The sequence below is a fragment of the Rhizopus delemar genome, genomic scaffold (assembly GCF_000149305.1).
Source record: "Rhizopus delemar RA 99-880 supercont3.19 genomic scaffold, whole genome shotgun sequence".
NCBI lineage: Eukaryota > Fungi > Mucoromycota > Mucoromycetes > Mucorales > Rhizopodaceae > Rhizopus > Rhizopus delemar.
Genome location: NW_027137845.1, coordinates 1 through 22,780, shown reverse-complemented (window position 1 = coordinate 22,780; position 22,780 = coordinate 1). Strand labels below are relative to the sequence as shown.

Genomic DNA, 22,780 nt, shown 5'->3' with positions numbered 1-22,780 from the left:
GGTGGAGGATCGCTTATGGTTTGGAGCTGCATTAGCTGGTACTTGGTTGGGCATATTGTCTACGTAGGCAAGAATATGGACAAGAGCGTCTATTTATCTGTATTGCAAGATGATTTGGTGAAGTCTATGGCCGACTATTGCGAAGAAAACGACCTGAGAATGGCTGATTTTGAATTTATGCAAGATAACGATCCCAAACATAAGTCCAAAATCGTATCTGAATGGTTGTCTAAACAGGATTTTACAACAATGGAGTGTCCACCACAGTTTCCAGACTTAAATCCAATTGAAAATATGTGGAATACCTTGAAAAAACGCTTGTTTAAACAGTATGATTGTCCTCCTGCCTCTATGGATGAACTATGGACTCGTACGTTCGAGACTTGGCATGAAATTACCGAAAAAGAATGTCAAAATTATATTGAAACTATGCCTCAACGATGTATTGACATTATAAAGAATAAAGGTATTTGGATCGACTTCTGATGCACACTTTTAAATAAAAACTTTATTCTAAAACATCGGTTCCAAAATTGTACAAGTGCAGTCGGCATTTGTAAGCGGTCATAACTCCATCCACAATGACTTTATCGTCGACTGAATAGTACTCAAAGAAAGACAAGAAGCTATATTTTCGAATGATGTACAACATGCTGCTGTTTATTTATCGTTTTGGTATCGATAAATCCTACGGAAGCAAAAAATGCAAAACACTTGTACAATTTTGTAAGCTACTGTACTTCGTGTATTTTGCTCTAAATGTTAAGATATGTATGTGGAATACCGTGTTACTTTTGGTGACGCGCCGCTTCATTGTTCTTTCTACGATGATACACAAACATAACACCTTTCTATTGGACCTTACATGCTTGCGTTTTTCTTTGATACTACTCCTTTATTGGTTTATTGCCTTTAGTAATACTTCCTTATACGTCTATTTCTCTTGAATATTACTTCTTTACTGGCTTATTGCCTTTTCGCAATACTTTCTTATTGGCTTATTATGATTATATATAACTCTGGATGGTTTATAGTAGGAAATAAAATAGGCTTAAAATACGGTATTATTGGTTAAAAATTTAGTTTTATTCGTTTATTTTGGGGCTTTATCGTCATATTGATTATATATTATTGGTTCATTTGTTTATTAAAAATGATACAAAAAGGCGGGAAAAGGAACAAGGGATCGATGGGAATAATGAAACAACACCTTTAAACGGTAGATACCAAAAATTTTTTTTTTCAAAATTGCACTTACCTAAACCTCAGAAGCAGCAAACAATACAATATAGCAGACAAAACAGGCAAAACAAACAAATACAATGAAGCAGCATCAAAAGAGATCTGAAGCAAAAGAAAGATGAAGGCAGTGGACTAGGCAGTAGGAAAGTAGAATTGAAACTGAATAAAATAAAAGATTAATTACAGTGAAACATGATGTACCCGACTTTCTTACCTTAAACCTCTTTAAAAACTAGAAGACGATACCAAGGAGTTCAAACAGCTTCAGAATCAAGCTTAGGAAACTAAATTTGAATGTTAATGAAGACAATGAAAATTTAGAAACTTACGTACCACATAAACAGATACAGAAAAGACTCAAGAACTTATAATAGCCATAAGTATACCTATGAATTTTTAATAAAGTACATTAGAAAAAAAAATTTTTTAAAAAAAAAAGAACAACTTACCTGGGATAACAAATCAAAAAAAAGAAAGAAAGAAAAGAAAAGATTGATCTGAGACATCAATCCTTTTATAGATTTTTTGATTTGTATAGAACTGAGTTTACAATTGAACGCAATAGTATTTAAGTTGTGTTCAACTTCAATGTTAAGCTTCTTTACTTTTTCTTCAAAGTACCTTATAACATTATGTCTGACCGTATTATCGAATTCAACCCTGCTCCTGTCAATGCTCGTGGCTCTAACTCTGCTGGGCAGCCAATTGCTCTTCCTTCCCGTGCTGTTGTTCCTGAGTTTGTGTCAAGGGATGGTATTCTTGATAGCTTTGCCTATCCTAGACCTGGTTACCCCCCTATGACCAATGTCCAGAAGCGAATGCGTGAAGCTGAAGATGTTGGACGTGATGAAGCTTCTCTTTCCTTCTCCATTTATCTGGATATGAGAAAGGAAATTGACACTTTGAAGGAGATGTTAAGAAAAGAGCAGGAAGAAAAGCGTGCCTTGCAAGTGGCATTTGCCAAGGTCAAAGAAGCCTACAGCGAGCTTGAACAAGAATCCAGCAAAAGTGCAAAACCAATTGCAACAGCGATTAAGGTAAGGTTATTAATAATTTAAATTTAAACAAGTGTAATAATTACTTTTTTTTCTTTAATTTTAGGATGCTGTGAGGAATCATTACAATGATTTACCTCCGTCATCTAAGTACGATCTCAGCAAGCCTCTAAAGTCTGTTGAGAATCAAAAAGTACTTAAGCTGTTGCAAGAGTATGTCAATAGCCATTATGCGTACAAGCATACCAATAGCCGCGATTTGCGGAAATACCTTGAAAGGCAGTATTATACCAAGAAAGCTGGTATGGCTGGAGAGGAGGTTGGTGTTGTCGACGAGTTCGTAAAGAAAAGAAAGGCTGCTAAAACGACTCGAAAAAACAACGTAAGGACAATAAAGGCTATTGCTATTTTATAATTGATTTTTTTTTAGAAAATCAAAACACGGAAAGCAATGTATGAGCAGCACAAGGATCAAGGCGTTTACAACAACTATCCGAACTGCGAGTACTTGCTTCAACAGCAGTACATGTCTGAAGAAGAAGACATGTATAATAGCGATACAATGGATAAGGTAGAGGAAGTTCTTCTGGAGCAAAATCCAGATAGAACAATTCCTTTTACCGAAAAGGAACGCATGTCTGTCTTGTGTACAAAAACCATTGATTATTTTGAAGTTCGTGTACCAAAGTACAGATCACCAGCAGTAAGTTTAATTAATATCTTTTTAAGCGCAATCAGCTCATTATCCAATATTTAGTGCACTGAATTCTTCAAGCTGTTGGATGATCAGATAGCAAGTGACAGGGCCAAGAGACAAAGGACTGGAACCAGCAACATTCAGTCTCTTCCTCGCATTCGAAGAAAATGTTCGCTGCCTGTTCCTGACTTCGTCAGAAAAGAAAATATAACGGAAGAGAGTATCGCTTGGGCTTTTGGTTCTGAAATGCAGTTGGATGAAGACGACTTTCAGTTTTAAAAAAAATTATAAAATGAACAAAAAAAAATAAAAAGAAATGCGGTGTTTGGATTTTTAAACTTTAAATTTTTTTTTTACTTTTACTTTTTTTATTTTACTTTCTTTTTTATTTTTTTTACTTTTTACAAACCAATGGTTTTTCTTGGGAGAGGTAAAAAGACAACATGATTATCAGGATAACCTTGCTTCATAGCAACACAAGTAAAGATACGCGATACTGGAAGAATACAGTCTGAACCAGCTGGTCGAAAAGAGTTGTGGTAGTACGCGGCACCAAGACATTCAAATCCTCGAAAAGGATGAAGAGGAGCGTTGTACCAACGTACAAAAGCAAAGAGGTGTTCATCAAAAGCATTTGGGGCAAAGACCCGACCATTTGGAATCATAGTTTTCTTCATTTGAAGCTGATGGCTAAAATAATACTGCACCTGACCAATCCGCATTTCAGGTTCTTTTCCAGGAACAGCAGAATTGCAAGCCACTTCAATATAACAACCACGAGTAGTACGTGATGCTTTTGATCGATATGTTTGCCCAAGAATTTCAATTTCAGAGAAAAGAGAAATATCGGGGAGCACCATCGTAGATAAGTCATCAAGATCTTCTGGAATAAGCGCACTTGCGAATGTTCGATCAGTATATACAAGCCTGTAAAAGGCAAGAAGGTAACCATAATGGGCTCGAGTCAACCTATTAACACTAACTTTGTGTCTAGAAGAAGCTTGCGTATCAGGAGGTAGAATTTCAGCACCAGTGAAGGTATCATTCAAACGTAGAGGAGCACTGACAAATAAGCTGAAATCAAAGCTGGTTGAAACAGATGAAGCAACAAGGGAATCAGAAGGTGTCGGTGGCAAGTAACCAAAGGAAGACATCATCACTGGGTTCTGTTTAATTCCTTGTGGTAAATTACGGATGTAGTCACCATAATGTACAACAGAAAGGAACTTCTTCATGTACGTAACTTCGAACGCTGTCTTGTGGTTTACTGTCATCTTCTTAATGTCACCATTAAGTCTCTCGAAGCCATATAACCAAAATGCATAGATTGGACCAAAGTCTTGGATGGAGTCCTTTAAATGTAGATGAAGATGCATATTTGGAGTGACCATCTCTGGACCATACAATTCAGCAACACCAAGGACAAACTCATGGAATAGCTTGTGGGCTATCATGGCTTCATTCTGGGTAATGCATGGACGACATACAATATGACAGGCCTGTACAAACTTTGCCCAATTTTCCTTATGACGGACTGGAAGACGAGACTTGAGCAAAAGAGGAGAAAGAGCAAGACACCAGGTTCTCCATTCATCAGCCTTTAAGTCAGAGAAATCGCTGGCAATTTTCTGATTGATTGGCGTGTATTGTGCTGGCAATATAATATCATTTGCTTCTTTTTGCATTTCTTTCAAGTCAGCATCAGTCAGGTATAATTCATGGGTAAGGTCACAAATAGTTGTACGCCATATTTTAACCATTTTCTTTGCTGTTCCAAGGAAAAGGCCATGCATTGGATCAATGGCAGTACAACGAACAAGATCAAGGTATTCCAAATCATGTAAGGCAGAGAACCGAGTACCAAACTTCTGTTCCAAGTCGGCTCTTTGTCTCTTGGTGGTTGCTTCTTTCCAATTTTTTGCATGATAACGGTTTTCAATATTGGTACGAAGTGACCAAGCATCAATATCTTCAAGACCAAAAGAAAAATCACGTTGAAAATGAGTATTATAACGAGCAGGAAATGCTGTTGAGCACTTGTTACAAGGTACAGTGGCATTGAATGAAGTAAACCCACTAACCTTTCGGCTAGCAGGAATATCACAAGCAATCAAGAACAAAGCAGCACGAACTGGGACAGGCACGTTAGGAGATTCAGCCGTACAGGTAAAGAAGTCATCGTAGTAAAGTTCCTTCAGATCATTTACCAAAACTTGTAAATAGTTGTTGATTTGTGTGTCCTTGGGTTCTTTGGGACCAGGAATAACGCAAACCAAGATGATATTTTCTTTTTTGTATCTGATGGATCTTGGAAGGTTATTTATTGTCAAGTAGATAGCACCAACAGAGTACACGTTTCTTTTGGATGACTGAAACCAATCGACATTTAACGTAAAAAGAAGAGATCTAGCTTGACTGGTAAATAAATTACCATCTCTATCTTTGAATTCATTCCAAAGTTGACCATCATAGATATCATACATGGTGTTGTTATGACGAGTACGATAGCGCCATGCTTCTACTGCTGATTCAAAGCTTGGTTGAGAGAACATCACAGTCAAGGCATACTTGATGGAATTGAATGCAGAGACCTTGTTGGCGTACATTTTGCTTGCACCAATCGTAGCAGGCTTGAAGAGTGGGGCATTACATGTGATGCGAAATTCAGAAAAGGTGCACTTCGAATCACAGTGTACTTCTTCAGGCTGGTACAAGGTATGGCATTCAGGACAGACAACAAGGCGAAACATACCTTTGTAGGTATAGTCAATTCCAACAGCATTTCGAAGAGTGTCCAACTTGGTAGGGAAGATTGGTTCGTAATGTAAGAGGACAACAAGATCATTAGCAAATTTCATTACTATTTCCGCAGCATATTCAGAAATGAAAAACAGCTGGAAATACGTCAAGAAAATTGCTATGAAAGCAACAACATCACTTTGGAATCCTTCAAGTTTAACTAAACGTTTGACAAAGTAAGTATTTTATATTTTATTAAAACAATTCTAGAAGGTTTTTACCTTTGGGCACATTGAATTCGACAACATCCATACAACTAGAGGCATCATCTTCATCATTTTCAATGACTTGCCAATTAGAAAAGTCTTCATCACCATTATTCTCAGAATCATTTTCACTTGACGGAATCACTTCATTATTGGTGTTAACTTCTGGAATTATTTCTGATTCACCTGTTTATATGATACGTTAGCAAAAAAACTATCTTAATGTAAGTAACAAACCTTTAACAGCTTCTTTCTTTCTATGGCGAGCAAGAGTCCATTGCGTAACAAATTGGTACTTGCCTGCTTCTCCTCCAGAGCATTGGGCGCAGTAACAATGGAATTTGTATGGGCTTGAAGAATACATTATAAATACAATAAAGAACTTGCGTTACTAATTATATACTGTTTGATTTACAACAACAATTGATGTTATTTATACTTTTTGAATATGTAAATTTTTACCGCTATTTCTATTCATCGGTTAAAATAATGATACAAAGAGAATGGGAAGATTCAGGAAAGATAATGGATAAATATGACATGTTGTCTTCTTGACGAATCAATCAATGATGATGTGAGTTGTTTATTGATTTAACAATATTTATCAAATAGGATTACATTGATGTACCGTTCTTAAAAACAGGTCCCGATGTGATTCTTAAAATACCGATATGAACAACAGATCAAAGGTAATTATTGCAGAAGTCTCATATTTATTTATAGAGATATGGTTTTACTGTAAATCAATGATATTAAATTTATTCATGAGTACTTATTTTTTTGTATGAATACAATAACAGTTTTTATGCATTGATATGTCGCTTTATGAACTCCTTATATACAACTCCAAAATCAAAGAATAAGAATCTTTAACAAATTTCAATTGATGTTGCTATATTACGACATCATACAATTGCGACTAAATAATAATACATTTTTCATCGAGTAAAATCAATTCAACTTTTCTGTTAAAAGATTTGAATCTTTTCCCGTCATATTCAGTACTATATTGATTGGCTTACTTAACTGCACTACTTTACAAAAAAAAAAAAAAAATATAGAAAACAGACAAAGTGATGATATTCTTAAAATTGGGACAAAAAGCACATAAATTAGCATAGATACATTGAATAAGAAATTGAAATTAGCAAACAAAGGTAAATGAATTAACACATTTCTAATTGACATCTCAGTTAGATTTTTTTTTCTTGGTTGAAAAAAAACATTTCCAATTTCAGTGCAATTTCTAAAACCGCTTTCTAAAACCCAAAGTAAATCTTTGTATACTCTATGAATAAAACAAGGATCCTGTATGTAGGCTTTGTTCAACTTAAGGCAATTTGTAAAAGTAGGTATTCGTTTGAAATGTCATTTTTAACATTCTTTTTTTTTAACATGCAAGTAATTCCAACATTGCTTTTTTTCACATGCAAGTAATTCCAACATTGCTTTTTTTCACATGCAAGTAATTCCGACATTGCAATTCTCTAATTTCAACATTACTTTTTTTTTTTCTAAATCTCTTAAGATGTTCTATTTTATTTCATTAACAAAAGCTCTTTTTTATAGTCTCTGCTATAAGGAATCTCAAAACATGTAAATTCGTTTGAAGTTAATAATTATTGTTTCTTTTTGCAGTTAAAAATAAAAATGACTACCAAACCCATTCCTCCTTATTTTCTGCTTAGCTTTAGTCGTTTAAACATTGCCTTATCATCTGTGGTAGAAGTTATTTTCCTTGTGGTCAAAAAAAGGAAAATTGTATTTCTTTTTTTTTTTTCTTTTTTCCTTGTTCATTTTTATTTTATCTCTTATTTAACATTTGCATTTATTACTTCCTATGATATATTCTGTTGTTCCAATTGTAATCAATTAATTTTACTCTTCGTTGGATAAAATCATTGAGCCTATGTTCCCTTTCGCAACTTAAGAAATGTTGTTCTTTATCTTTTCAGTGTAAACAAACAATTTTTTTTATCTTTTTTTTTGGGTACATAAACTAAGCATACTTTTCTTTTTTCTTTTTTTGCAGTATAGCAAATTCAGTATGCTTGATAAGAGAACGTCGCAACTCAAATAGTTATATGTCCGAGCTTACAATCCAATAGATATACTTTATTGGCCTTTGTTGAAATTAAAAAATCATACACTGGTTTTGAAAATTTTTCATTTTTCCAATTTGAAAGTTGCCATGGATTCATGTAGTACAAAAGAGACAAAAAAAATTTTACAAGAAATACAATTTCATTTTATTCAGTATGCAGAGTGTAAACATATATATATCTTTACAGATATAGTATATACTTTTTTCTAGCTTTTTTTTGGTACAAAAATTACATCTCTATTCTGAAAATTCAATTTCGTATTATTTTACACGATGTTCCACTGTTAAAATACCCGATGTATAATAATTTAGAATATAGGGTTTGGGTGCAGTGACACACTGCAAATAATTGTGCAAACTCTGCGAATCGTTAATTGTTAGGTATATGCTTTTATGTTCAGCAATATCAAAATCTGTGATTGAATGCATATTTATGCCGACGACGATATCAGCCATACTTTACGGGCCTATAATTCTATTATTTATTCTACGTCCTGCTAATGCAGATACTGACGGGAGTGATAATTCAGAGTTCTAAGTAGATTTAATCCTTAATGTGCGAGGACGTCTATCTTGGTAGCTGCTTTTCATAGTCTTTTCTACGTCAGAAAAAAATTGGGGACCAATGATACTTTTCAAATCAATGCTTTATTTGTCTTTTTGTTCTTTATAAACCACTCATATTGCCTTATACACTTCTTTATCGACCACTCATATTGCTTTATATACTTCTTTATTAACCATTCATATTGCAATAAATATTGCTTTACATACACAAAAAAATAGGGACTTGTTTTATAAAAATAGCTTTTTTTTTAATTAAATAACATAATAATAACAATATACAGTATTTCTTTGCTTGTAGTGTTTTAAAAGCTTACTTGACTTACCTATCGTCACCAAAAAAGCATCAACTAATCTAAAAATACATCAATTAATCTCGTGGAACTCAAAAGGTTCTCATGAGAAAAAAAAAAAAAGGCCAAGCTCAAGGATGCAAAGACACAAGGATTCAAAGATTCAAGGATTCAAGGACTTGGGCACTCAAAGCAAAAGAAGAAAAGACATCAGTACTCAAGAACCAAAGCAAGGGCGAGAAAGAGATAGTAAAAGGCCAAAGCAAAGTAGCATGTATCTATAATAATTATTAGCTATTGAGTATACGTAGTAGAAGTAATAGTACCTTTCTTTAGATAGGCCAGAAGACTAGCTAAACTTATACCAGCAAATAAAAAAGGAAGCAGCATGTATCTATGATAATTATTAGCTATATAGGTTATGTAATAGAAGTAATAGTACCTTGCTTTAGATGGAACAGGAAAAAAAAAGAAAAAAAGACACTAGTTAAGCTTATACCAACAAGTAAAGGAAGCAACGATAATCCTGGGAAAGAGACTTTATAAAGACCATTTCAAACATCAAGAAAGCAACCGATATGATTTTACTAAAGTAAAAGCATCGTTAGAGCAGGAATATGGTATATATAATATGAAGAACTTACCTTTTATGAAGATTGTTTTTTTTAAAAAAAAAAAAAAAAAAAAAAAAAAAAAAAAAGGGAAAAAAAAATACTTTTTTTTATAGTCTCATTTTACTAGTGTTACAACTATTCGGTATCAGTCAAATCTAATAACCATGAAAGCTCGTTCTAACGCTATTTTTGAAATTAGAGCAGCTATTAGAATATTCAAAAAGCTTGTTTATATATTGTTAAATTTATTCTTTAGTTAACTTTAACATCTTCAACCCAAATAGTGTTTTCTTTTTAAAAAAAAGAGAGTACAAAAGAAACAGAAGAATATAAAAAAAACATTGTAGGACATTTTTCTTTTTTTTCCTTGTTTATACTTATTCTAAAAAAATGTCCAGACGCGTCGCCACCCCCATCAACGTTCCCAGCAATGCCCCCAAAAGGGCAAGAGTTTCCATGGGCATTGCTGGATCATCGTCCACTGTTGTTCCTTCTCCTTCTTCTTCTCTTTCTTCTGCTCCCGCTCCCGCTCCTGCTCCTGTTTCCGCTTCTGCTTCTGCTTCTGTTCCTTTTCCTGTTCCCGTGTCCGCTCCTGTCCTTGTTTATGCTCCTGTTGCAAGCTTTGGCAGCCATACTGGTGCAGAGGCTATTGGAGCAGCCTCTGGTCTCACACCAGAGATGATGGCTGCCCAAATGCAGTTTTTTGCTCAAATGTGGCAACAGCAACAACTGCAGCAGCAGCAGCAGCAGCATCCAGTTCAACAGCCACAGCAAGGGCAGCACTATGATGATATGGCTGAGATCAACAGGATCAAAAAGCAGTGTAGTGTAAGTCTAAAATTAAAGTATCAATTAGCAAATACAATTTAATAACTTTATTTCTTTTTTTTTCTTTTTTTTTTTACTTACATTATAGGATCACATAGCTGATCACTACCGTGAATACTTGGTTGGCCGTGGCATCAAGTTTGATACGCTCAAGTCCATCACCGACAAGGCCAACAGAAAAGTAAAAAATCTGTTGCGCGATGAAGTCAGGAAGCACCAACGCTTCAATGGCCTGACTGATTCGCAAGTATTCACCATGATTAGAAGCAAGTTCTATTACATGGTGGATAAGGCAAATGGGAAAGCTGTGACGACACCAACGTCAGCCTGCCGCAGCCGCGTAAATGCAGTAAGTACTTGATATTTAAAAATTGTAATATAAAATGCCTATAATACTTACATCAATACTTTATAATAGAAACTCCTTAACAGGAGGGTTGCTTACAACGCTAACGCAGCTGCATACCAAGCACGGTTCCCATTTGCCGAAAAGATCTTGACGGTTGATTGGACCCCTGATGAGGAGAATGGCCCAGAAGATGAAGATGGCCGTACGTTTATTGTCAAACGGCCATCATTCAGAAGTGAAAGAGTAAGTATGACATATCAATAAATCTCATTTTCTAATATACCTTAATTGCCTACAGGTAGTGGAATTCCACAAAGAGCTTCAGAAAGGGTACAAAGAATTACTAAAGAAAAAGGGAGCTCCACCAACAATTAGAAGAAGAGTGCAAAATGTTGAGATGGAGTTCCCAGATAAACTCGATCATGAGTACTACCCTTCCTGGGCTTTTTCTTCCCCTGCTCTTGGCTTCCCCACTTCTGTTTCTGGTCCTTCCTCCTCTGCTGCTGCCAACCCAATGCCATAGGCATCCACTTTTTTGTTTGCTTTTTTTTTTTTTTTTGTTTCTTGTTTTGTTGTCTCTTACCAAATTGAATAAACATTTGTTAAAAAAAAAGTAGTCTATTGAATGATTCTTTAGTAAAATATATAAAATAATAATAATGATAATGATAAATGATTGAATAGTTTTGCATAATTGTTACATATAAATTTTTCTTGGAAGAGAGAGAGTGAGAATATTATTGTCGATATATGGCTTGACAGCAGCAGGATTATAAATGCGATGAATCGGAAGTATGCTAAGCCTTGACACTGGTTTATACTGATTCTTCCACACTTGGATGCCAGTACCATCAAAAGTGGGAAAATGTTGGGTCGCATGGCTGTACCAGTTGACAAATGCAAAGTAATGAGTGTTGTTACCAAATGAATGAGTAAAAAAATATGATATTTGACCAATGCGCAGTTGATTGTCGACAATGGCCTGAATGAATGATGATGGTGATGATGATAATGAATTTGCACTTGCTGGCTGATAAAGCTGTCCAAGCAAAGTGATTTTTTTGAATGAGTGTATGGTGGTATCAATGTATGTATTTGTTATCATAGGTGCATAGGTGTTCATATAATAATTTTTTAAAGCGTCATAATGTTCATGACATATAAGTTCTGTCTTCTTATTGAATTTTAAAGGATAGGATGTAGGTGGCAGAGGCTCACTACCAGTAATTGTCGAATTAAATAAGCTAGGTCCGTCTATGAAACGAGAGTAGTCAAATGGCGTTAAACCACTCTCGTCATTCGTAACCTCACCTATCTCTTCTATAAATTTGGTTAGTAGGAGCATGTCTTCGTTTGTTGAATTTATAAAGGAATGTAAGGAATATACTAGATCTTGTGTGTGAACATTTTGAATGAACATAGTAGCATAAGTTGTTTCAAATCCAGTCTTAAAATTGATGTTAATATCTTTCATATCGCCATTAAGACGTTCAAAGCCATAAAGCCAAAAAGAGTATGAGGGACCAAAGTCCAGGAAGCTTTCTTTCAAATGAAGATGCATATGCATGTTTGGAGTGGGCATAGATTCACCATACAACTCGACACAGGTCTTGCCAAAGTTTTTCATCAATAGATGTGCTGTATCTATGTCTTCTACTGTGATGGAAGGTCCAGTGACCAGCTTCACAGCATCGACATACCGCAACCAGTTCACAAAATGTTCACCTGACAGTCTTTGTTTGAGAAGGAAAGGTGACAACGCAACAACCCAAGTTCTCCACTCATCTGATTTCATATTAGCAAAAGCACCAGAGATTTTTCCTATTTTTTTTTTAAAAAAAGAAAAAGTAAGTATCTTGCCCCATCATACAATAAAGTTTTATTTTGCGTATATATAAGCACAATCTAGCAGTATTACATACCTTCAGATAGCTTAGTGTATTGCCGAGGAATGATTATGGTAGTTGACCCTGTTGCCATTGCTGAAAAATCAGTAGAATCAAGCAAACCAAAATCCTGCCAAACTTCAATCATTTTTTTTGGTGTTCCAAGAAACAAATTATGCATTGGATCGACAGTTACATATCTCACCACGTCAAAGTAAGGAAGTCGGTGTATTTCACTCCATTTTGTACCAGAACTTGCTTGCTTTTCTTCTTGTTGTGCCTTGTGCGTAGCAGTCAACCAGTCGTACGCATCAACTCTTTGCTGCTCCCACGTTCTTTGCACCCAGTTTTCATCATCAAAATCGGAAAAGTTTGGCTTTGAAGACCTGGTACCGGTTGACAAACGACCAAAAGAAGTTGAGCACTTGTTACATGCTTTAGTAGCCATGGCGCCCATGTATCCAGCTACTTTTCTTGCTGCAGGCATATCACAGTTGATGGACATTAATGCCACACGAACTACTTCTCCGTTAGGATTTTGATAAGTGGGCATTACAACACCATTGTACAATACAAGCAATTCATCAACCAATGGCTTTAAAAAGTTCTGGATTTGATCATCATTTGGTTCGTGGGGTCCAGGAATAACACCTACCAAAACGATGTTGGAAAACTTCATGCGCGTATTTCTTGGCAAGTTGTTAATTGCAAGGTAAATAGCACCACTAGAATGCTTCATATTGTCACTTGGCTGGAACCAATCCACATTCAATGATACCATTAATGATCTTGGCTGGCTGGTAAAGACTTGTCCATTTGAATCCACAAGCTGATTCCAAACTCTGCCATCATATATGTCGAACATGACATCTTCATCAACTAACCTTCTTCTCCATTGCTCAATCTGTTGTTCAAAGCTGGGTCGCATAAAGAACTTTTTTAAAGTCTCAACAATTGAGTTGTAGGGATACTCAAGCACTGGCTTTAAACTGCTGCCTACAAAAAGAGCATTTCCACATGGTTGTGCTTGTCGATAAGGGTTGTTAGGGAAGCGTACATATCCACAGGAGTGAGAATGCAAGCTTCCAGAAGTGTAAACGCTTCGACAAGCAGAGCAAACAAGAAAACGGGACAAACCATCGGTGGCCTTGGAATAATTGACCATAGTACGGGCAGTAGAGATCTTTGTTGGAATCTCCATATTATGGCCAAGAGAACGGACAAAAAAGGAAAGAAAGGCCAACAAGTCTTCACTGGCTTTCACCGAGAGGTGCTTTGCTTGAAAAAGCACAATGAACAACAGCAAAAGGTGACGAAGCTGCTGCTCATTACTCATTCCCTCCTCTTCGTCAACATTCATTCCGTCTAACAAGTTGCAAAATATATTTCAATAAATAAAATCTTTCTTATATTAAATACTTTGTTGTTTGAAATATACCTTCAATTACTGGCTCAGGAATGGCTGACGAGTATTCGACAGTTTCCTCCCCGTTGTCGTTAGCTTCAGATACTCTTCTCGATTCTATTGTTTGTTTGTTTTTTTTTACATTAGCACGTTTGTATTTCCACTGAAAAATAAAAAAAAACCTCTATTTCTATATCTATCCATAAGAACATGAGTTCTAACAGTTCTCTTTGCAAGCATTCTGTATCCATTGGGTTGGCTGCTGCATTCAGAACAGGTGCAAGCAATTTTGGTGGCGTTGAAGTTGTTCATGTTGTTTATAATTTTTAAATTTAGAAATAGCAAAAAAATAGGTAGAAAGAGAAAACGTGTCTGATAAAAAAAAAGGTTAAATTTCAAAAAACAAAATCGGTGCTTAAACATTTTTTTTTTCCCTGGTTTTGTTTCATGGACTATCATTAGATGCTCAAGGTACAAAAGATAAAAAAGAAAGCTCAAGTTCTGGTCAAATGTAAGTTTATAACAACAAAAATAATAACGAAGTCTAATGTCGGTTTCTTTTTTTCTTACATTAGGAATTCCTAATGGCACACATTCGGATGACGAACATGAGACTCATGGGCAAAGTTGTTCTTTCCAACTTAAAGAAACTATAAGAATATCAGACTTATATTGTTGTTTATTGCTGAAAAGCTTTTTTGGTAAAGAAAGTTGCCATTGCCCACATCTCTAATGACTAATGACTAATGGCAAATTACACCCATGTGCAAACATAAAGTAAGTAATGAGCGAGTATAAGCTTAAAAACATATATTCTTTTACAATATTTGTCATAAAAAATAATAAAACAATCTATTTACTTGATAAACAAAAACGTTTGTATGTATTTGTTAATTATAACTGCCTTGTAACAAAATGTTAGCAGAGCTTCTTTATTTTTTATTCTTTTAGAATATACACGTATTCTTTTTTTATAATGTAAAAGTAGTTTGCATTTCTATGAAGTGTACTTGTTGTTAGATGATTGTTTTCATTTGAACAATGAACCTTCTACTGCCAGACTCTTTTTTTTTTTTCACTTCGTCTTTTTTTTTAACTTAGTCTTTATTTTTTTACGAAGTCTTTTTTTTTTACGAAGTCTTTTTTTACCAGGTCATTTTTTTTCCCAAACACAACTATTTTATTACGTTTTGTAACACGTTTGTAATGATCTAAGCTAAAAAACACAAACCACCTTCCTAATATGTATTCTTCTGAACAAAATAATCGCAAATTGCTTTTGATTTCCGCATTTTGCCTCAAAAATAAAAAAAAAGAAGACATCGGTCTTTCAACAGTAGAGAGGAACAGGCTTTCCAAAAAAAGATCATTTGTAAAAAAAACAGATACTTTTTTAAAACGTGAATAACTTTATGAATGCTTACCCTACAAAAAAAACAAAAATATCGATAAATTTCTTTATTTTTTTCGCACCTAAATCTTTTTTCAAAATTAAAAAAGATGTAACACAGCAAGATATAATGGTTTCTCATAAAAAAATTATAAAATCTACGGATCTATGATTGTCAGGTCTGTTAAAAATCTACGTCAAAGTCTCTATATTATTTGCAGTGACACGTGATTAAATGCAGGACGAAGAGATGGATTTAGCCACATATCAATACATCTTCTCCTCAATGGTCCAGTGGCTAGGATCTGTCGCTTTCACCGACATGGCCGGGGTTCGATTCCCCGTTGGGGAAGTTTTTTTTCCTATTGTAGGAATGATCTCTTTTTGTGCCGTATTGTAGCTATGATTATTGTGACGCAGTTGGTGTAACTTTTGCTGAAGAAAGGACTCAGTCCTAGGAAGGACTCAGTCCTAGGAGGGACTCAGTCGAAGGAGGGACCTCAGTCGAAGGAGGGACCTCAGTCCCTAAAGATAAACAAAAAAAAAAAATATAATAATCATATAAATATCCCCTCTTATAATTTGACTGAACTTCACTTTTAAAAATATCTTTTATTCAAATAAACATCGAGTTCCTCTTTATCAAAACTCTTTATTTTTATTTTATAACTCAAGCAAGTCAAGTCCTTTGAAGTCAAATTATCTTCATCGTATCACTTTTATATTCTCTTATCAAGAAAACACTTTATTACCTTTTACTGTTTGATCTACAATACAAGATCTGGTGGTCACTTACTACAAGCAAACCAAATTTATTCATTTAAACACAAATCTTTGATCTCAAATTCTTTTAAATTCTAAAGAAAAGTCAAATTTACTTCTAAACTCTTAAGGCCATTACAACAAAAACGTTAAATTTGCATTTGGTGGTCACTACGAGGGAACAAATCAACAAATCAACAAATCACAAACATTATTAACAAACACTCGGAAAAATCTATCAAATTAAAACAAATCGTCAAGAAAACTATCAAAACTCTACTTCAAGAAATACAAAACATACCAAAAACAAATATATCAAATTTCAAGATGGCCTCATATCCTACAGGACAAATCGCGTTGGCAAATGCTAACAACCAAACTTTTTCTCAAGGTTTTCGCCCAAGGTTAATTGAATTTTATGGCTATGAAGGAGAAGACTTTCGCCATTTTCAAGAAATACTTGATTCTTACTTTGCAATCACTAATACTCTCAGTGATGATAGAAAACTTATCGTGCTCAAATCCCAATTACGACGCGCTGCTAAAATTTACTTTGAAAAAGAAATACTCAAGAGAATCCCTAATGTCACATATGACAAAGCCATTGAATTGCTCAAGCAACACTACATCACACCTGAACTAATTCAAAGTTATGAATTAGAATTTAACGAAATGTTCCAAGGTGAACAAGAACATCCTCAAATATTTTTGGCAAGACTACGAGAAGCAGCTGACCTTGCGAACATTACAAGTGAAGCAGTTATTGAAAGTCGTTTTCGTGTTGGTCTACTTAAAGAAATTAAACAATTCTGCATACAAAGTAGTGCCCATACATTCCAAGAATGGATCAATCATGCTGATGGATGGTGGAATGCCAATCGTCCACGTAAAATAGCCATGGTGGATAACCCTTTTATTCCAAGAAACGTCAACAATGCCCTCATATATCATGATGATAACAGATATACAAAACATCATGGTGCAAACAATCATAACGTAGAGTTAATCGACACAGAAGAAAGACATATTCATGCCGTACCTATCAATGACTTACGAAATAATTTTGGAAATAACTATATGGCTCCCTATTCTGAAATAATCACAGGTCCAAATCAACTAGTCACTATGGAAGTGAAAGGCAGTACAAATAATAATCATTTGTATACACAACCAACGATGAATAGACATAACAATCAATCAGTGCATACCAACTCACAACATGACTTGGTTAACCTTATTCAAGAAACTATACGCAGTGAATTGAATCTACATCAACATTCATCTCAACCTACCAGAAATTATAATCGACGTCCTAGATATGACAACTATAACAATTTTCACAACAATGAATATAACCGAAATGGAAATAACAGTTATAACTACAGAAGCGATAACAGATACAGGAATAATTATGATCATAGTTATGGAAGATATGAATATGACAATCATAATCGTAATCCAAATCAGCCAACTAATAATCATAATAATCAACCCCAGCAAGGCACCTCTCAGTCCCGCTATCAAAATCAGCAATCAAAAAACTAAATGGGTCGGTTGCTTTTGATAATCAAAAGAATGGTCAATCGAACACCCAACATAACAACAAACCCATTAAACAACAAAACCAACAACATAATCTCAATGTCATACTTACCCAAAATGAATACGATAACACATATCAAGCCCAAGATCTTTATGCTGCTATAAGACCTGAACACCCGCCTGAAGTCCTAAGCTCTAAACCTTATTCTAAACCGACAACCAGAGAAAAATGGAAACAACCAAGTAGTGCTTCAGTAACTAGGCGTGTAAACAAACGTAATCAAGTCAAGGAAACAAGCAACATGCCCAAACAACCAATACAGGCTACAGGAAGTATGGAAGTAGACTCTGATCTCCCTATTGAAATCAAGCCAAAGCCAATAAAAAGAAAAACGAAGGCCCCACCTATCAGATATGATATTGTATCAGATGTTATGAATCAAAAAGCAGACATATCTGTAGGAGATTTGATGGTAGCTGCTCCCACACTTAGAAGGAAATTAGCAAGTGCATGTAGACCCAAAAGAATACCTGTAACAGAAACATCAAAGGAAACTATGGCGGTAATAGAAGAGGATGACATTCATACCACTGCCGTATATTCAAAAATCAATATCGGAGACAAAACGGTGAAAGTACTTGTTGACTGTGGTGCTGCCAAGACGTGTATGTCAAAATCCCTGGCAGATGCTTTAGGATTAGAAATAGATGCTGCCTCAGAAAGCGTATTTACCTTGGGAAACGGTTCTAAACAGCCTGCTCTAGGAGTAATATATGATGTACCTATCGAAGTACAAGAGGATTTAATTATTCCGTGTACAGTTGAAGTATTGCCAGCTTGCCCAACTCATTTAATTATCGGAAACAACTGGTTAAACAGAGCAAAGGCCAAAATTGACTTCAATAGTTCAACCCTGAAAGTGTCCTATAAAAACAAAAAGGCAGAAATAGAAATATTCTTTTTGCGTAAGAATACACCTCTACCAAAAATTTCCAGTTATATCCAAAGTTACCAGCATCCAATCAGTTCAACCAATTCGAAAGAAACGAAAAAAGTGCACTTTGAAAACGATAAAGCAGATTCAGAAGATGATGAAGTTGAAGAGGAATCAGAAGAAAGCACTGATGAAGAATCTACTGAAGAAGAAGAAGTTGAGGATGAAGAGCATTCACTATTACTGCTTGAAAATGACTATAAGAAAGACATACAGATAAAAAATCTTAAAAATCAATGCATTCTGGAAGCCTCATCAGATGGATTAACTATCCCGGCAAACTCATCAAAGACTATCATAATCAAGAAACCTAAAGATGAACTTAGGGGATTAATGTATAGTTTTGAAATAACCAGCACCAAAATTCTACAAAAAACCGGTATCCTTGACCCTTGTCACAACTTTATTACCAACAAAAAGAGTTTGGAAATTCGAATACATAATCGCTCTAATGATAATATAATTTTGGATCCAGGCGAAGAAATTGGAATCTTGGAAAAACTCAACCTTAAAGAAGATACGATTATACAAGCATATGATGTTGAAAAGGATATTCATCTCTGTACTATGGAAATGACCGAAGCAATGGACAAAGAAACCTCAGATGAAGATAAAGAAACTTTAGAAGCAGAAAAGTACAGTAAGCTTGAAATTGGGGAAATGGATAGAAAAATTGCAAGAATGTTAAAAAGGCTCTTAAAGAAATACGAAGAAATTTTCGATTGGGATAATAATAGTATCGGCTATACAAAGTTGCTACGACACAAAATAACTGTACAAGAAGGCACATTGCCTATCAGTCACCGACCGTATCGGATTAGCCCTTTAGAAGCAGAACACTTGCAAAAAGAACTAGAAAAATACACAAAACTAGGTGTAATATCCCCTTCAAATAGTCCGTGGGCTGCGCCAGTCATCTTAGTTAAAAAGAAAAATGGAGAATACAGGATGGTAATAGACTACCGAAAGCTTAACGCAGTTACAAAAAAAGATGCATACCCATTACCACGAATTGATGACTTGCTAGACACGTTAGGAAAAGCTAAAGTTTTCTCAGCATTAGATATGCGAGCTGGTTTTCATCAAGTACCGATGGAGGAAGATAGTAAAGAATTAACTGCCTTCACAACAAAGTTTGGAATATACCATTACAATACATTACCAATGGGACTTGTAAACTCTCCTGCCACATTCCAACGACTTATTGATTTATGTTTTCGGCCACTCATTAATAAGTGCCTGGTAGCATATATAGACGACTTAAATGTATATTCATTTAACCAACAAGACCATTTACACCACTTGGAACAAGTTTTTCAATGTATACAAATTGCAAATCTCAAACTAAATCCTGAAAAATGTTTTTTCTTCAAAGATCATCTCAAATTCCTTGGCTATATCGTAACAAAAGATGGTGTACAAACAGACCCAGAAAAAATCAAGAAAATCATCGAATATCCACAACCAAAGACACTCAAACAAGTCAGAGGATTTTTAGGCTTGGCTTCTTATTATAGACGATTTATAAAGAATTTTGCCGCTATAGCAAGACCTTTACATGATCAAACAAAAACTACTAAACAAGTTCCATGGACAGAAAAGACCACTGATTCCTTTGAAACCTTGAAGAAACTGCTTACAACCGCTCCTGTCTTGACTAGACCCGATTTCAATAAACCCTTTATTTTGGTCACAGACGCTTCAAAAGCAGGACTTGGGTGTATCCTTACACAATTAGATGAAAATGGTCACGAGCATCCAGTCATATTCGCGAGTAGGGGACTAAGGTCCAGTGAAATAAATTACGCACCGACAAAGCTAGAATGTTTGGCAGTCATATGGGCAGTAAAAATGTTTCGTCCTTATCTGTTGGGAAAAAGATTCACGATTATCACAGATCATTCAGCATTACACGGATTACTCAAATCACCAAATCCTACCGGAATTATAGCACGATGGATCACAACACTTGCTGAATACGATTTCGAAATAAAATATCGACCTGGAAGAGTAAACGAGAGCGCAGACTTTTTATCAAGGCTCGGATATTAAAGATACACAACAATGAAGACATATAAATAACAATATCAATCTATATATATATTTTACCAAAACTACATGGAGGAAGGGAGGGGTAGTTGAAACAAAATCCATAAAACCTTATAAAAACAGTACAAAAGAAAAAAATAAAAATCCCGACATAACATACCAACTTCAAACTATAAGCAAAATGGAACAATACAAAATCGATCAGTTGACACAATATCTACAAACAATGAAAATAGCTGAAGACGCAACTTCTAGAATGAAGAAATACCTCAAGAAAGAAGCAAACAGGTTTACAATTTATCGAGACATCTTGTATAGATACAATACAGACAACGGGATTATCAGAAAAGTATTAAACAAAAAGGAAGCAGAAGAAATCATGTACGCATACCACCAACATCCATTAGGAGGTCATCTGGCTTACAATAATACTCTACACAAAATATCATCTCGTTACTACTGGGATAATATGTCACACGATATCATGGAATATGTCAAGAAATGTTACAGATGCCAAATGCATGGGAAGAAAATGTTGAAAGAAGAATTATATCCCGTAGCAGTTTCAGCAAAACCATTTGATCGAGTTGCCTTAGATGTGAAACATGTACAAACATCGAGATCAGGACATAGATATATTATTGCAGCTATAGATTATCTTACAAAATACGTAGAGGCGAGACCCTTACGATTTCAAAATGCATCAGAAATAGCATTGTTTGTTTATGAAGACATCATTTGCAGACATGGATGCCCAACAATCATGGTGTCAGATAATGGTAAACCCTTTTTAAGTGAACTCATCCGACAGGTGTGTAGAAATTACAACATAATACACAAAACTACAACACCCTACAACCCACAAAGCAATGGCCTGATAGAACGGTTCAACCGAACACTTGGACAAATACTACAGAGGCGTTCCTATGAAGAAAAGTTAGACTGGGATGCTTATTTACCTGCGACATTGTTTGCCTATAGATCAATCAAGCAAGCTACAACCAAGCATTCCCCTTTTTTCTTAGTTTATGGCTACGAACCCAGAACACCTTTTGACCTAGATCATCACTTGTATGAGAAAAATTCTCCTAAATTTGAAGCAAAGCTGTGGCATAGGACAACACATCAAATACATAACTTGAATCGAATCCGTGAACAAGCTACTCAAGCCATCAAGCAAACTCAAATTGCCCAAAAGAAAGCTATAGAGAAAAAATTATTGGATCAGAGTAAGGAGTTGAAACCTCCATTCAAGATAGGTGAATTAGTATTAGTATTCAAAGACTATATGTCCACCTCCTGGTCAGGAAAACTGCAAGATAAATGGGAAGGTCCATTCATCATACAACATATTTTGGGAAAAGGCACGTATCACATCAAGAGTGCAGACATCCGGGATACTAAATTAAGAAGAGTACATGGAAATCGATTGAAAGCATATTTGCTTCCCAAGACACAATGGATCATGGAGAATGAGCGAATTCTTGTACACCAAATGGATACTGAAACGCAAGAACTTCTTCATTAAAGTCACACACAAAAGCATATACAGTGGGTCAAAAAACTGCACCAACGCAACTCAGTTTTTCGGAAATACCAGTATAGCTCCGTCAGTTTAAAAGTAAGCATTACGAAACTTGGAACAAAAGGAGTTAATACTGTTACTATTTATTGATAAAAGTTTCAAAGTCAGATGCGGAGTATTGATCTAAGGAGCACTCAGCAAAAAGAGGAGGTCGGTTGGTGCAGTTTTTTGACTTTTAAAATATTTAGTGGATCCACCCTTTTCTGCTAAGACTGCTTGTATTCAGTAGGGCATACTGTCTATATATTTGATGCATTGTTCCTTAGTAAACGAATTCCATTCATTTTCGACTCTTTGCCACAGTTTATGGATGCTGGTCGCCCTATTATCATACATACTCAGCTTTAACTTCAAATGATACCATATACGTTCAATAGGATTAAGGTCTCGACTTTGTGTTGGCTAATTGTCAATGTAAATCATGCCACTATCCTTCATTAATTGTGTCGTAGACTTTCATCGATGTTTAGGATCA

At 35.2% G+C, this 22,780-nt stretch overlaps 8 protein-coding genes and 1 non-coding gene across 9 annotated transcripts; 7 read left to right on the top strand and 2 right to left on the bottom strand.

Annotated features, from left to right (window-relative positions):
* Positions 1-15: 15 nt before the first annotated feature.
* Positions 16-486, top strand: RO3G_16140 (uncharacterized protein; the record flags this gene model as incomplete). The annotated part of the gene is made up of 1 exon (XM_067670724.1): positions 16-486. The coding sequence occupies one exon, from the start codon at positions 16-18 to the stop codon at positions 484-486; it is 471 nt and encodes a 156-aa protein (XP_067526825.1).
* A 1,388-nt stretch (positions 487-1,874) lies between these two features.
* RO3G_16139 (uncharacterized protein) lies at positions 1,875-2,994 on the top strand (the record flags this gene model as incomplete). The annotated part of the gene is made up of 3 exons (XM_067670723.1): positions 1,875-2,279; positions 2,344-2,577; positions 2,668-2,994. 3 exons carry the CDS (start codon positions 1,875-1,877, stop codon positions 2,992-2,994), a joined length of 966 nt encoding a protein of 321 aa, XP_067526824.1.
* Positions 2,995-3,335: 341 nt separating this feature from the next.
* Positions 3,336-6,303, bottom strand: RO3G_16138 (uncharacterized protein; the record flags this gene model as incomplete). Its single annotated transcript, XM_067670722.1, has 3 exons — positions 3,336-5,893; positions 5,955-6,125; positions 6,177-6,303. 3 exons carry the CDS (start codon positions 6,301-6,303, stop codon positions 3,336-3,338), a joined length of 2,856 nt encoding a protein of 951 aa, XP_067526823.1.
* Positions 6,304-9,904: 3,601 nt separating this feature from the next.
* Positions 9,905-10,955, top strand: RO3G_16137 (uncharacterized protein; the record flags this gene model as incomplete). The annotated part of the gene is made up of 3 exons (XM_067670721.1): positions 9,905-10,342; positions 10,431-10,691; positions 10,761-10,955. The coding sequence occupies 3 exons, from the start codon at positions 9,905-9,907 to the stop codon at positions 10,953-10,955; spliced, it is 894 nt and encodes a 297-aa protein (XP_067526822.1).
* A 433-nt stretch (positions 10,956-11,388) lies between these two features.
* Positions 11,389-13,913, bottom strand: RO3G_16136 (uncharacterized protein; the record flags this gene model as incomplete). Its single annotated transcript, XM_067670720.1, has 2 exons — positions 11,389-12,512; positions 12,614-13,913. 2 exons carry the CDS (start codon positions 13,911-13,913, stop codon positions 11,389-11,391), a joined length of 2,424 nt encoding a protein of 807 aa, XP_067526821.1.
* A 1,739-nt stretch (positions 13,914-15,652) lies between these two features.
* RO3G_19209 lies at positions 15,653-15,724 on the top strand. Its single transcript has one exon. It is a non-coding gene; the product is annotated as a tRNA-Glu (tRNA).
* Positions 15,725-16,461: 737 nt separating this feature from the next.
* RO3G_16135 (uncharacterized protein) lies at positions 16,462-17,679 on the top strand (the record flags this gene model as incomplete). Its single annotated transcript, XM_067670719.1, has 1 exon — positions 16,462-17,679. One exon carries the CDS (start codon positions 16,462-16,464, stop codon positions 17,677-17,679), a length of 1,218 nt encoding a protein of 405 aa, XP_067526820.1.
* Positions 17,680-17,978: 299 nt separating this feature from the next.
* On the top strand, positions 17,979-19,500 carry RO3G_16134 (uncharacterized protein; the record flags this gene model as incomplete). The annotated part of the gene is made up of 2 exons (XM_067670718.1): positions 17,979-19,311; positions 19,472-19,500. The coding sequence occupies 2 exons, from the start codon at positions 17,979-17,981 to the stop codon at positions 19,498-19,500; spliced, it is 1,362 nt and encodes a 453-aa protein (XP_067526819.1).
* A 1,401-nt stretch (positions 19,501-20,901) lies between these two features.
* Positions 20,902-22,248, top strand: RO3G_16133 (uncharacterized protein; the record flags this gene model as incomplete). The annotated part of the gene is made up of 2 exons (XM_067670717.1): positions 20,902-21,499; positions 21,746-22,248. 2 exons carry the CDS (start codon positions 20,902-20,904, stop codon positions 22,246-22,248), a joined length of 1,101 nt encoding a protein of 366 aa, XP_067526818.1.
* Between the last annotated feature and the right edge of the window lie 532 nt (positions 22,249-22,780).